Genomic DNA, 14,716 nt, shown 5'->3' with positions numbered 1-14,716 from the left:
CGTACAATGTAAACAAAGCGGATTATTTCCCCCCGCCGTGAATTGACAGGAAGCAGCCGCTCGTGCGAGCGGCTGCTTCCTTATTAATTAGGCTGCAGCAGAACTGCGTCGCTGGTCCTGCAGTTGCCACTTTGCCGACGCGCGGTATGAGTGCGCGGTCGGCAAGTGGTTAAGCTAGTGAGACCCCTGTCATCTGCAAAAGATATAAAGTACACACAGGGTTAACAGGTGTAGGGAGAGGGATTCCCCCCTCCCCTCATGATTCACTGGTCATCACCCTAATCTGTCACCCTCCATCAGTGAATTGTGAAAGGAAGGAATTTGATAACATTAAAGGAAAATATAAATGTGGAGATATACAGCAGTACTTAGGAACACGTAGACAATCTATTCCTATCCCAGTTTAAAAAAAAACATGTGAATCGATAGTGTTCCTTTAACCAATATACTTCTTCACATATGTTTATATATAATCTCAAGACATACTATAATAAATGCAGCAAGTTCAGCTACCCCTGTACTCAACTAAAGTACTCCCTGGGGTATGTGCATCACAGGTTGAGACTCTCAAGATGACAAGAGTATCAGTGAAAATATTCTAAATAAACTGAGTTGTACAGATCAAAGTGCTTCTCAGATAATGCATTAAAGCAGAATGTTCAACTGTAAGGACCTCCTCACAGGATTCCATTACATCCTGTGTATGTGGGTGTTACCAAGAAGGAAAGGGAAGCCAGCACCCTTCTCAAGGAGATTAAATGAAAAGTGAAGTGGGATAGATATGGAGGCTGCCATATTTATTTCCTTTTAACCATTTCCAGAGCTCATTCAAAACTAAAAGGAAACCATTACACACACATTAGCTCCTATCTACTGTTAACAGCAGCCGGTGAACTAAGTGTAGTGGCATCTTGTGGCCAAAAAGTAAAATACACCGAAATACATCATAATATACTTTTACATAGGAAAATTGAATAAATATTATTATTTTTAACACTTTCCACCCTACCCCATAGTTACCAAAATAAAACACTTATAAAAAAAAAACTACATACTGTAATAAAAAAAAAACCTACATAAATAATTACCTTAGGGACTTTTTCAATATGTATGTCATAAGGGTATATTACTGTTGCTTTCATAAATAAAGGCTTGTAATTATTGTTATAATATAAAAAAAAACCATTAAATGGAAAAATATACACCTTTATTTCCAAATAAAATATTATTGCCATACATTGTACTAGAGACACAAATTAAACGTAATAACCAGAACAAATAAAATGTGTCTGTTTTATCTACAATTTTGTAAGAAATTGTACTAGCACCAATGGTTCGGTCGATGTGCTGTAATCGCCTTTGGAGTCACAAGTAAATGTCCATATACTCCGTCAGATTAGCACCATCTAAAAAACGGTTTTATTGAACAATCTTTAATTAAAATGTTACATCACTTTAAAAACCACATGTGGGTATGCCTCAGATGACGCACAGGCGTTTCGGGCCACTTCCAGTCCTTTCTCAAATCATGGCAGGCCACCTGTGCGTCATCTGAGGCATACCCACATGTGGTTTGTAAAGTGATGTAACATTTTAATTGAAGATTGTTCAATAAAACCGTTTTTTAGATGGTGCTAATCTGACGGAGTATATGTTTTATCTACAATAGCGCATTTTATTTTTAAATTACAATGGCTGAAAGCTGAGACATTATACATTTTTACAATGTTTTCTTCTTCCCTGTAAAATGTATATAAAATAAAATAATTCTAAAAGTAGCAATAAAGTTATTAGCAAATGAATGGGAGGAGCATGATGTGAAAATTGCTCTGGTTTTGAAGGGGAAAAAACAGTGGTAGGGAAGTGGTTAAGCAATACCAGTTGGCTGGCTACCCTGCTGTTCCTCTGCCTCTAATAAGCAAGCCATAGACCCTAAAAAAGCATATGCAGATCAGGTGTTCGACATTATTGTCAGATCGTAGTGCAACCATGATGTGATTACTGACAAGCCCTTATCACTAATCTTCTGGGGGTCCATGGCCGACCAGAGGACAGCGAGGGAAGCCTCATTAGGATCCAGGGGCTACCCTCATCTTGGGTAAGTATATATACCTTTGTAAGTTTGTGACACCTCGGGTAGAAAGGGTGTTGCTGTGACCCAGAAAAGGATTAAAATAAAATAAAAATGTGGCTAGTTAAGATAGCACTTTTTGCCCAGCGCTGATGGTCACCTGGCTTTTTTAATTAGATTTTGTGGGGACTAGCATCCACCATGCCCCTAGACCATATGTGTCAAACTCCGGCCCGTGGGCCAAATCTGGCTCCCAGAGATATCTAATTTGTCCCTTAAGTGGTTTCCTCACTTTGCATTAGGTTTGGCCCACTCTAGAACACCAGGGAAGCTATATAGGGGAGGTAGGGGGAAAGCACTTGACACCAGGGAACTGTATAGAGGAGGAAGGGAGTCACTAGACACCAGGGAACTGTAAGGGGAGAGAGGACCACTACACACCAGGGAACTGTATAGGGAAGGGAGGGCCACTAGACATCAGGTAACTGTATACCGGAGGGTGGGGGCCACTAGTCACCAGGAAACTGAATAGAGGAAAGGAGGAGGGCTACTAGACACCATGGAACTGTATAAGGGAGGGGGGCACTAGGCACCAGGAAACTGTATAGTGGTTGGAGGAGGCCATTAGACACCTGGGAATTTTGTAAAGGAGGGAGGTGGCCAGTGGCCCCTAGACATTGAGGTTGTCCCGTGACTAACTCCCAGTGTACAATTATGGCCCATTGTGTATTTGAGTTTGACACCCTGGCCCTAGACTCTCCAGGCCCTAGGCAGCTGTCTAGAATTGCCTCGAGCATGATCTGGCTCTGCTCTGACCTGCTCAGTCAGTAGTGAGGATCAGAGGGCACAACACAATCCTCAGGCAGCAGAACCCAGGATCAAATAAAAGTGATTACTATAATTACAGACTATTGCATCTCTACATGGTAGCACTTTAACCTCTACTGTCCCAATTTCTGTGGCTGGAATTACACTTTTGTAAATACCGATAAATGCTTTATACATCTTCTCAAACTGGGTTAGAAATTACTTCAATGCTTCTTTAGAAATGTCTAAACAAACTGCAATTCTGATTGTATTGTTTGCATGTAGATTGTGGCAGTCTATTAATTACAGAAACTGGCAAATACAAGTGAAAGGGCTTCTGTCACGCTATACGCTGCGAGGGTCAGTCCAACCACTTGAATGGCACACTGCCATTTGCCTTGCCAAGTTCTCTCTCTCTCTAGGGTTCTGTGCCAGTGTTACAATGCATGTGGTTTGTGTAGGAGAATTATTTGTCAGCCGGGCAGAATTCAGTGATTTCCATCATACACATATTCTCATTGTCAGAATGATGCATAAAAAGGCTCATTGTACCACAGCCGTACACTTCCTTACTGTAGCACCAACATTACTTTTAAACAGAGTATCCAGATTTTTCCTATTTTCCCTGCCTTTGATAATTTTCATATAGAAGTTCAGCAAAGCCTACCTCATATAGAAGAGTCTGTCATTCATCATCAATTATAAATTAATAGACATTTAGTCGTTTCTGAAACAGAACTAGTGTTGAAATTGACTTATGCTATTAATAGATTAGCCACACTAATATAAGAAATAAAACAAATGAAAAAGGCCTGAACGAATTAATGTTTATTTTAATTTTGTCCTGGGATCCATGAGCCACTGCATTCCCCAGGCTGCTGATATTGTTGTCTTATCTCTGACTGCAGGCGATGACAGGCTCATTTGTAGCAGTGAGCTTCTGTGTGCAAGGTTAACTAGTTGGGATTGAAAACTACTGCAAAACACTACAGATGTTAAAATTAGATTAAAATTACAAAGAGGAGTGTAAAGGTGGCCATACACCTGCCAAGAAAAAGCATAATAACCTTTAAAGAAAAACATTTCTTAGTTACAGCTGATACAAATCCTACAATAAATCTGTTTCTACTTCCTGTTTTCATGGAAGCAGACATATTGTTAACATCCTGTGCTTTCAGATTAGCTTATCTGCCATCTGCTATGACAGTCAGCTGACGCAGGGCAGAGATCAAAATACAATTTGTGATTAGCCAACAGATGAGGGGGAATTAGATAGGCTAAACTCTAAATACATACAGGGTGCATTTCTCTATGTTTTACTTCTGTCCTGTGCAAGAGTTTAGGTCCACTTTGAAATATTTCACCTGTCTGGCTGCTGCTAGTGTCCAGCCACTCCTTTTTCTGCATTTGTGCCCTACGTCGTTATATAGTGCGAGGCACCTGTGTGAATGTCTACCCTGCTTTCTCTCCTTCAATGCAAGGAAGGAGGGCCAGTCGCATGGTGTGGGGAAAGGGGCGGACCAAGAACACATGATCAGAAATGGGTGACAAACATATAAGGAATCATATAGCAAGCTATATGTAAAAAAATGAAGACCGTGATGTCCCTGTGTGTACCCATAAACTGCTACAAAGACTATTGTTTTCTGTTTTTAACCAACAGGTGAGCGACTGGTGGGAAGAGTATATCTACCTCAGGGGTCGTGGACCAATCATGGTGAACAGTAACTATTATGCTATGGTGAGTTTTATACTACAGGATGGTGGTAAAATTGCAAGTCTGCCTCCTGTCAGCTTTCTTCTTTGTTTTTTCTGCAGAGAAAAGTTCAGAGTCAATAGCCTGCTCTGTGAAATCCTTTAACCTGCCTAGCGTTCTGGACGAGCTGAGGTCGTCCAGAGAAAACTTGCTAGAAATGTTCTGGACGAGCTCAGCTCGTCCTGCACTTTCCCCTCTCACGCTGTGATCTGCAGCGCTGCAGCAGCCTCTGCAGGCTGCTGCATGCTTCTCCCTAGGGAATCCCTAGGGAGATAATGTGCTAGGGCGGGCGGGGTGACGTCACCAAGCCTCTTAATGTAACTGTAAAGAGACGGGACTTCCGCAATGGAGGAAGAAGTGTTGCGCTGGAGTGGGACCCTGGGTGAGTAGTTCTATTTGCTCCAAGGGCTTAGACAGGGAAGGGGGGAGGGAAGCGAGGATGGGGGGGAGGGGTAGAGGCCACCCGCACGCCGCACAGAAGGGGGATCCCCCCGCCCGCAGAGGGGGATCCCCCAGCCCAAAAGTGAGGATCAAGGGGGGGGGGATCGGGAGAGAGGGGACATCTAGCACCCTATACTCCTGGCTACACCTGGCACCCTATATACCTGGCTCCCCTATATACCTGGGTACACCTGGCACCCTATAACTGGCTACACCTACCTCCCTATAACTGGCTACACCTGGCACCCTATATACCTGGCTACACACTTGGCTACCCATAACTGGCTACACTCCTGGCTACCCTGACATCTGGCTACACTCCTGGCTACCCTGACATCTGGCTACCCTGACATCTGGCTACACTCCTGGCTACCCTGACATCTGGCTACACTCCTGGCTACCCTGACATCTGGCTACACTCCTGGCTACCCTGACATCTGACTACCTATATATCTGGCTACACTCCTGGCTACCCTGACATCTGGCTACCTATATATCTGGCTACACTCCTGGCTACCCTGACATCTAGCTACACTTCTGGCTACCCTGACATCTGGCTACACTTCTGGCTACCCTGACATCTGACTACCTATACATCTGGCTACACTCCTGGCTACCCTGACATCTGGCTACACTCCTGGCTACCCTGACATCTGGCTACATATGGCTCCCTATACACCTGGCTTCACATCTGGGTCTTATACTTACCATTGGCGTGCTGATCCCTCGTCGCGTACCTCTGATTGCTTCCCCAGTGCCGTCTTCTATGTCCGTGTACGGATTTTGCTTCTCCCTCAGCGATGATATGTCCCCCGCCGATCGACGTTGATGACACCAGGGTCACACAGCGTCATCAGCATCTCACTGCAAACATTTTTTTTTCAGTTGAATTCAGTACAATAACCTGTATTGAATTCAATATTTAAAAAAAAATTGATTGCAAAAAAAAAAAAGGTTGAAAATTATTGGAAATTAATTGAAACACTTTTTGCATAGAAATCCTGGTGAATCAGAACGCCAGGGAGGCTACAATGCTGTGTGTATTGTGGCAACTGCAATTATTAGAGAATGATACAATATTATAAAAAAAAAGTTATATATACAGTATGAAAATAAAAATATGACACTATTTTCTTTGCTACTAATGTTCTATTAATTATCCGTATTACACAACCAATTCATTATAGCTTGAGGGGTTTTTTTTCGCTTCAGTGTCACTTTAAAGAGACCCAGAGATGAGTAAGAAATCCTTTATTTTTACTTACCCGGTGCTTCCTCCAGCCCCATAAGCATGGATGCTTCCCTCGACGTCATCACGCGTGCCTCCTGCGGTCTGCCTGGAATGCTCCATGTAGCCGCAATGAAAACCCCGGTAGACTGCTTAGTCTGAGTGACGTCAGCCAGGGCCAACTGCGCTTGCGCTGAAGGTCCATGCATGCGCAGAAGGCCCCCTGCTGACGTCACACCGCCGCTTACTGGAACAGATTGTGGCTTAATGGAGGACCGCAGGAGGACCGCGAGTGATGCTTCCGGGGCTGGAGGAAGACCCGGGTAAGTAAAAAATAGTGCAAAAGGTGGATCAGCGCATCACCAGGCCGCCTCCGAATGGCCTCCAATCAGAGGTGTGCTGAGCCCCCCCAGAAACGGCAAACGCACCTTGAACCCAAACAGAAGCTCTGCATATACACCAAAAGCAAGGCTGTTAAGTGGGAGCAGCTGACCAAAAATGAATTAAATTAGTACATGGCAAGGAAATGAACAGCGCTATTTAAAAACAGATAAGTGCCTACCTGCAAGAGAGTGCATGCCCCACTTGTGGGATAAAATACACACCTAGCAAACACATGACCTGTCTACCACTGGAGGATGTTGGTTTCCTGTAACAGCTTGCATTAAACTTGTTAAGTACTTGTCCCTCCCACTACGGAGAAGTCATCCTCGATGGAAGGGGGCCTAACACTAACTAAATCCTAACCTATGCATATGCATAGTAGCCTGGGTGCGCCATCAAGTAAAATTGAAAATTGCGCAAAAGGTGGATCAGCGCATCACCAGGCCGCCTCCGAATGGCCTCCAATCAGAGGTGCGCTGAGCCCCCCCGAAACTGCACCTTTTGCGCAATTTTCAATTTTACTTGGTGGCCCACCCAGGCTATGCATATGCATAGGTTAGGATATAGTTGGTGTTAGGCCCCCTCCCATCGAGGATGACTTCTCCGCAGTGGGAGGGACGAGTACTTAACAAGTTGCATGCAAGCTGTTACAGGAAACCAACATCCTCCAGTGGTAGACAGGTCATGTGTATGCTAGGTGTGTATTTTATCCCACAAGTGGGGCTTGCACTCTCTTGCATGTAGTCACTTATCTGTTTTTAAGTAGCGCTGTTCATTTCCTTGCCAAGTAAAAAATTGTCTTTTTACTCATCTCTGGGTCACTTTAAAGGACTTACGAGGCCAACTACGTGAAAAAAGTTAATTACCTGCCTCTAAGTTTCAGGCACGGAGGATGCCTCCGTGCAGCGCCGCCGGGTCCCCCGCTCATTATCCCCCCGTGGGGTCGTAGCGTGGATCGGAGGAGTTGGCCCTAGAGCTGCGCAGCCGCATTCGCGGCCAGGCGGACTGCGCAGCCGCGGCCAGAGGAAGCGGCCATCTTTGGAGGGGAAGGAGAGCCCGACCCGGGCCGTGGGGTCGGGAGCCGGCCCGGGGGGGATAATGAGCGGGGGACCCGGCGGCGCTGCACGGAGGGCGCGGACGGCGTCCTCCGTGCCTGAAACTTAGAGGCAGGTAATTAACTTTTTTCATGTAGTTGGCCTCGTAAGTCCTTTAAGAACAGAGATTCTTTGATCACTGGCTTTCTATTTTTGGCTTGGCTATGTGTTTACTGTGTTCAGAATAATGTCTTTTGTGTCTCTTCCTGAATTGTTTTATCTCTAGAAATTTCTTGAGAATTGTCTTATCTGTAATGGTTCCTAGAAACTTTATCTCCTTTACTGTACAATTATTAAATGGGTGATAGAAAGTGCTTCCAACATAGAGTTCAAAGTACAACGATGAACTATTCAAATAGAACACTGAGTAACAAGACGTTACTATCCTCTGATGACATTTGCCTTTTTATTCTTTGACAAATATTCTTAAGAACTGATACCAGTACAATGTTATCAGCAAGTTTTTTTTTTTTTTTTTAATTAGTCTTTATTGTTGTCTTTAGTCAGAGGAGATAAACTATGATATATTTATCTGTGTTTAAGGGCTATAGTTTACAGTGCTCAGTAGCATTGCAGATTAATACTGCATGCCAGCTCACTGCCTGTACAATTCTATGGGCCTGTTCACAGTGACAGATCACGTTATTCTAACTCGCTGCATGGTGAGAGTGATATAGAGGCTGCCATATTTATTTCCTTTTAAACAATACTAGTTGCCTGGCAGTCCTGCTGATCTATTTGGATGCAGTAGTGAACTGAATTACACCAGAAAAAAAGCATGCAGCTAATCTTGTCAGTTCTGATTACAATACAATACAATATTGTCAGAAACCCCCGTCCTGCTGCATGCTTGTTCAGGATCTATGGTTGAAAGTATTAGAGGCAGAGGACCAGCAGGGTAGTCAGGGGACTGGTATTGCGTAAATGGAAAAAAAATATGGCAGCCTCCATATTATTCTCACCTCGGGTTCCCTTTAAAGGGTACCTGAGATATATGAAACCTGGAGCTTTCTCCAGCCTCCTTCAGGCAGATCGGTCCCTCGCCGTCCTCTTCCACCTCCTGGATCCTCGGCTACAGTTCCCAGTAATTTGGCCAGTCGGCACAGGTGCAGTCTGGCCGCGCGCCCTCGACTGTCTCGCTACCGCAGCCAGGAGCATTCTGCACCTGGTCATCAACACTGCGCAGGTGCAGATTTCTCCCAGCGACGGGGCGCGTACGGCCAGGCCGTACATGCACACTACACCCCTAACTAGCCAAATTACCAGGAGCCATAGCAGAGGGTCCAGGAGGCAGTAGAGGATGGCGAGGGACAGATCAACCTGAAGGGGGCTGGAGGAAGCCCCAGGTATGTATACATTTCTTGACTTCATACATCTCATATTGACTTTAAACTCTATGTCCAGTCTCCATTGCAGTTCATACTCTAACATATAATTTGTGTGTTCTGCAACACACCACTGTGAATGCAGCCTAAAGGTGTGTACACACCTTCAGTTAGGCCCCATTCACACCTAAAAACGAAAACACAAGCGTTTTGCGTTTTTGTGTGCTATTTTCTTTTCCCCTTCAAAATTTGGTGTTTCTAGCATGTAAGGGGGTTTTACTATTAGCCGCTTAAGTCGGCAGGTTTTAAATCACGAATACCGACTAGTGATTATGAGTAACTCGTGATCACGAGTCGGGTAACGAGTGCATTTTTGATCGGCATTCGTGATCGAGAGCCGATCACGGATGCCGATCACGAACTCGTGGTTGCAAAAAAACAGCTCGTGATCACGAGTTACTCTAGATCACGAGCTGATGATGAGCGCCACTAATTGTAGGTTAAATAAAAATTATAGCCATATACACATGCTAGATGGAACATGGCCAAGGCTGCCTTTGGGGCCTTCTCATCTGATAATCCAGCTGAGGCCCATGAGGTCACCCGATGTAACGGCTGTGCACATTATTCATCCTACCTACACTTGCCAGTGGAAGCCGCTCTATAGTTAAATAACCAAACTCTTTAATTTCTAACCTTCAATAGAAATATTGCTGAGGCATTTCAGTAGCTTTAGTGATCATCCTGGTAATTGTTTCTGAGGGACAGTTACTTGGGACACACCGCCAACACCTTGAGTGGTGAAATTGGTTTTGGGCATCTATAATTTACAATGCAGTTTGACTTTGAAAGAGAATGCCATGGCAGGCTTAACTGCCCTTGGCATGGGCCATTACATGTATTCTGTTGTAAAGGTCAGACTCTCCTACATTTATTAATTAAAGCTTCTTCACAAGCGCTCTGCTTTCCTCCTTCATGTCTTGGTAAAAGATTATTTGTATCTAACGTAAAGTGTTTTATGTCCCATTGCAGTCGGATTCTGAAGGACCTTTAGAGTGGGGAATGGATGTAAATATACAATGCAAACGATGCTGTTGTCATTTATCCATATTTCAAATAGTAATGTATATCAAATATTTCCTCTGTGTTCAAGGACTATTTGTACATATTGCCATCTCACATCCAAGCTGCAAGAGCCGGCAATGCCATTCATGCCATCTTGCTCTATCGGAGAAAACTGGACAGAGAAGAAATTAAGCCGGTATGTAATGCTAAGTATGTGGTTATTAATGTCCAATATCTTGCTTTCTTCATCATTACAACCCAACTTCAGGCAACATTTTTATTTCCATTGTTGGAGACAGTGGAAATATGGTTTGCACTCTCTCAGATTTTTGTTTTTGTTTTTCAGTCAGGCCTTTTCTGCTTTTTAGTTAGAGATCATTTTCATCTTCTGTTTCAAATAACTTTTCAGCACTCTGCAATTGATAAAGTACCAAAATGTAGATGAAAGAGTACAGTCTACATTATGCTTAAGAGCCAATGGGCCTGATCCTATTTCAGATTATAAGTAGCTTGCAGCACGCAAGCTACTTAACACCCAGCCATCACACGAGGGTAACCGGCAAATCCAATTGCCTGCTTTAATCATGCGATGGCCAAGCAAGAAGAAAATTAGTCAATCTGTTCTTCAGCATCACAGCACTGCTCCCTTGCTCCCCTGGGAAATGTGCATGAGCATACCTCTGTGCTTACCTTAGGCATGTTTGTCTCAGGGCAGGTGTTGCTTAATGTTAGAACCCATTCATTGTTTTTCCCCCTACACTTATTTAATATGTGTGCTTTATCATGCTTCTTCGTGTACTAGCCAATTAGAACTCTTTCACTTAAGACTAGTGCTCATTTTTATTTCAAGAAATAGCTGCATTGCCACCGGGTATATGCCATAGTGACAATTCTGGGAATAGTACACTCTGGCAATTCTTGGGGTCTTTGGGGAATGCACCCTGTATATAAAGCTCAGAATCCGATTTATTCGCCAAGTACGTCAATGTCAGACACCACTAAACTATGCAAAATAACTCCTCAATTAGACAAGCCAGAGAGCAGTGCTGTACTAGCCTTAAAGTCAGTTTGACATTTTGTCTGTAAATTAACTTTTTTCCCCAAGCAGTTCTTCTGTTAAATGCCGGTTCCTTCCCCTCTGTAGTCAACACATCCACCAGCGGGCCACTCTCAATCTGGACAGTTTGGCCCCAAGCCCCAGCACAAAATGGCCTCAAGAGGTTAACTGGTTAAAGTGTATGCCCCACTTCAACGTCTATGTTTTCTTTCTCTCTGACATACCCGGAATTGCTTGTGGTTCACATGGCATAGGCAGAGAATACATAGACGTTGACAAACATCCAATACTACAATAAATATACAATACAAGAATACATAGACGTTAACATACATCCAATAGATATGCAATGGTACATGTTGCTCTTCCATTTGGATACTATTTGAGGCAGGCATGTGGGGCATACACTTTAACCAGTTAAACCTGTTGAGGCCATTTTGTGCCGGGCTTTGGGGCCAAACTGCCCAGAAGGAGTTATGAAGTCCAGAGTGGCCCGCTGGTGTATGTATTGACTACAGAGGGGGAGGAACTGGACTTTAACAGTAGAACTGCTTGGGGAAAAAAGCTAATTTACAGACAAAATGTCAAACTGACATTAAGGCTAGTACAACACTGCTGGCTGGCTTGTCTAATTGAGTGATTTTGCATAGTTTAGTGGTGTCCAACATTCTCACCTCCCAACTACCTGCTTGAAACCTTGGATTCCCAACCCAATCCCATCGCTCTCCACACACAGCTGACCAGTCTTAGCTTTCCAGAGATGAACACTAGGTGGCGTGTGAGTGCACAAGCACCAACTAGTTTTAGACTGTGGGAAGCCTGGATCATCTAAGAGCAGGGAGAGCCTTGGTCTGATCTCCAAGGTTACAGGTAGGCACTGTACACACTACACAAGCCCTGCTGTCAGTTTTTAATTTTTGCCATTAGATGAGCCCTAAATACGCAGTGCCGTCATTTTAATCAGTGTGCAAAGCCTACTGGTATTTTTAACAAGATATCCCAACGCTGTTTGCAAACCTCTAAATTAGTGTTCATGACTGTCTATAACATTAATGAATTTTCAATCCCTTTAATTTCTTTCGTTTTTTTTTTTAACAGATCATTTTATTTTGTCAATCCCTTTAATTTCTAAGGGACATTCTCATAGGTCACATGTTGGTTGTTTGTATCAATGTTCTGACGTCGTCTTATTTAATAAATAAATGAGAGAAAAATGAAATAACTACTATACTTTCCATTTGAAAGGGTCTCCACAACAACACTTTTTACTTTTGGTTCACTTTAAAGGACCCCTGAACTGAGAGGGATATGTAGGCTGCCTGATTTGTTTCCTTTTAACCACTGCCAGTTGCCTGGCATCCTGTTTATCTTTCTGGCATCAGCAGTGTCTGGATCACACACCTAAAACAAGCATGGGGTTAATCCAGTCTGGGCATCTGATCTGCATGTGCTGGTTTAGAGTCTATGACCAAAAGTATTAACTGCAGATAATCAGCAGGTCAGCCAGGCAATGTGCATTGTTTAAAAAGATAAATATGGCAGCCTCACAGTTCAGGTGTACTTAAACCGTTTCAGCAGAACAAGAGAGAGGTATTGGAGGAAGGACATCTACCCAATGGTTTCGACAGCCATTGGGTAGATGTCATGATTATCAAATAAACCTTTTTGGTTGAACGGGAATTTCCCTTTTTAAGAAAACTAAATTGATTTGTCTAAATTGTACCCTTAATGTGTTTCTGAAATTCTCTTTATAATGCCTTCGGGGCACTGTTTGGTGTATGGTTCAGATTCAGCTGATGGGATCCACCGTTCCACTATGTTCATCTCAGTGGGAGAGAACGTTTAACACATCCCGGATTCCTGGAGAGGAAACAGGTAAGAGCAGCCAGCGTCCGTAGAACCAATACACTCTATTGGTCAAATATTAACTGTGAGATTTCTAGACTCTCTTGCATTTATGGTGATGTTGACTTCTAAGAACTACAGTCATCAAAACGAGCTGGAAATCGGTCAAAGTGCTTCTTTGCCAACAATGACGATCCTTGGTAGTTCACATCAGCCATAGGCTTGCTCTAACTTCAATATTTTCCCTATTCAATTAGTTTGATTTGGCAATTTCTTAAATTATTTTTGTTGACAGCAAGCCTAACGAAAAGAAAAGAAAAATTAATTGGGCACCAATTTTCTGTTATCTCGCAAGTAATATTTCACATAGACGCTGCCTTCCCAACCTAGATGGCTGCTTGGCTCTACCTCTCCTTATTTTGGTATTTTCATTCTAGGTTCATTTGGGTCCTCCTGAGTTTTTCATTGCTTACATTTTTATATTAATTTATGCCTGTATCATTTTATATTCCATACCCTTCCCTTATTTTATTTCATCCTTTGTTTTCCTTTCAGCTTATGATTAGTAATACCATACCTATGTGTTCCTACCAATATGAACGAATGTTCAATTCTAGCCGTGTACCAGGCGTTGAGACAGGTACAGTCTTGGCCCTGTCTTCCATGTTGTCATCTCAATTCTAGCGCATGTGCAGTAAGAACCACATTTTAATGTATGCACGTGGCAGCATAACACTTCATTTTCTGTGTTTTTTTGTATTTACCCACCAGATGAAAAGCAAGCAAGCGCCTAATTCTACAAGAGTGGTTCATTTATAAACTGACTGCAGTATACTCTATTTCTTGAGGTCCATGAAGCTTTTAAATACTTTGCAAGAGACAATAGAGGCCTCCATGAGTTTCTGAGATGTTCAGTTGCTCCTCAGTTAGCACTTGTTGTGCTCTTAGATCACCCGTCCAGCCACAGTCTTTGAGGGCCATAGCCATGGTGGTGTTTAAGATAGACTGGGAAATAGAGAAATGTGTTCTACTTGATAAACCACATCTTTCCTGATTCAGTCCCAGCAATTACTTTGAGGTGTGCCAAAATTGTGTAAGGATGTCGACCGTTGAGGACTGGAGTTGGACATCACTGTCTTAGATGTTTTCTCATTGATGTGTCAAACCTCTTCAACCAAACAACAACTAAACAAAACCAACCTTAAAAATAGACCTTTACAAGTATGGAGCTCTTCTAAAAAGAAGCACTTCATCATCAAACTCTAGAAGTTTCTTGAAAGCTTTTGGGACAAAACGATAACTACAGAGGTGGCACTGTTTGTCCCAACTGGATTGGTAGCTAGTCCATCTTCAGGTTTTTGACTGCATTTGTTGGTGAGGGTTTTATTTGATGACAAAATGTATGGAAAGCTGTACACCTCACTGTGTTAAAAGAAAACTTCAAAAAGTTTCATTAGATTGGGAAACTAAATGAGAATGACATTGTGGTGCATAGTTTTGTAAACATGTTTGCCTTTCAAGAGCTATAGCTGCAAGATTTAGAATATTTAATACTTGAATATACTGTAGTCATTTGCAACAGATCCTTTAAGATGCCCATATATTATTTGATATCTCCACAGAGGAATTAAGTGATTGACTTT

At 43.0% G+C, this 14,716-nt stretch overlaps 1 protein-coding gene across 2 annotated transcripts in view; it reads left to right on the top strand.

Annotated features, from left to right (window-relative positions):
• CPT1A (carnitine palmitoyltransferase 1A) overlaps positions 1-14,716 on the top strand; it is a 101,789-nt gene that overhangs the window by 44,100 nt on the left and 42,973 nt on the right. The window contains exons 7-9 of one of the 2 annotated variants that reach the window (XM_068260367.1): positions 4,542-4,619; positions 10,260-10,367; positions 13,629-13,713. In XM_068260367.1, the coding sequence (XP_068116468.1) occupies positions 4,542-4,619; positions 10,260-10,367; positions 13,629-13,713 (271 nt within the window). Of the gene's footprint in view, positions 1-4,541; positions 4,620-10,259; positions 10,368-13,015; positions 13,104-13,628; positions 13,714-14,716 lie in introns of both variants that reach the window. The other variant, XM_068260366.1, reaches the window with a different exon arrangement.

The sequence above is a fragment of the Hyperolius riggenbachi genome, chromosome 11 (assembly GCF_040937935.1).
Source record: "Hyperolius riggenbachi isolate aHypRig1 chromosome 11, aHypRig1.pri, whole genome shotgun sequence".
Lineage (NCBI taxonomy): Eukaryota > Metazoa > Chordata > Amphibia > Anura > Hyperoliidae > Hyperolius > Hyperolius riggenbachi.
This window is presented reverse-complemented; position numbering and strand designations above follow the sequence as displayed.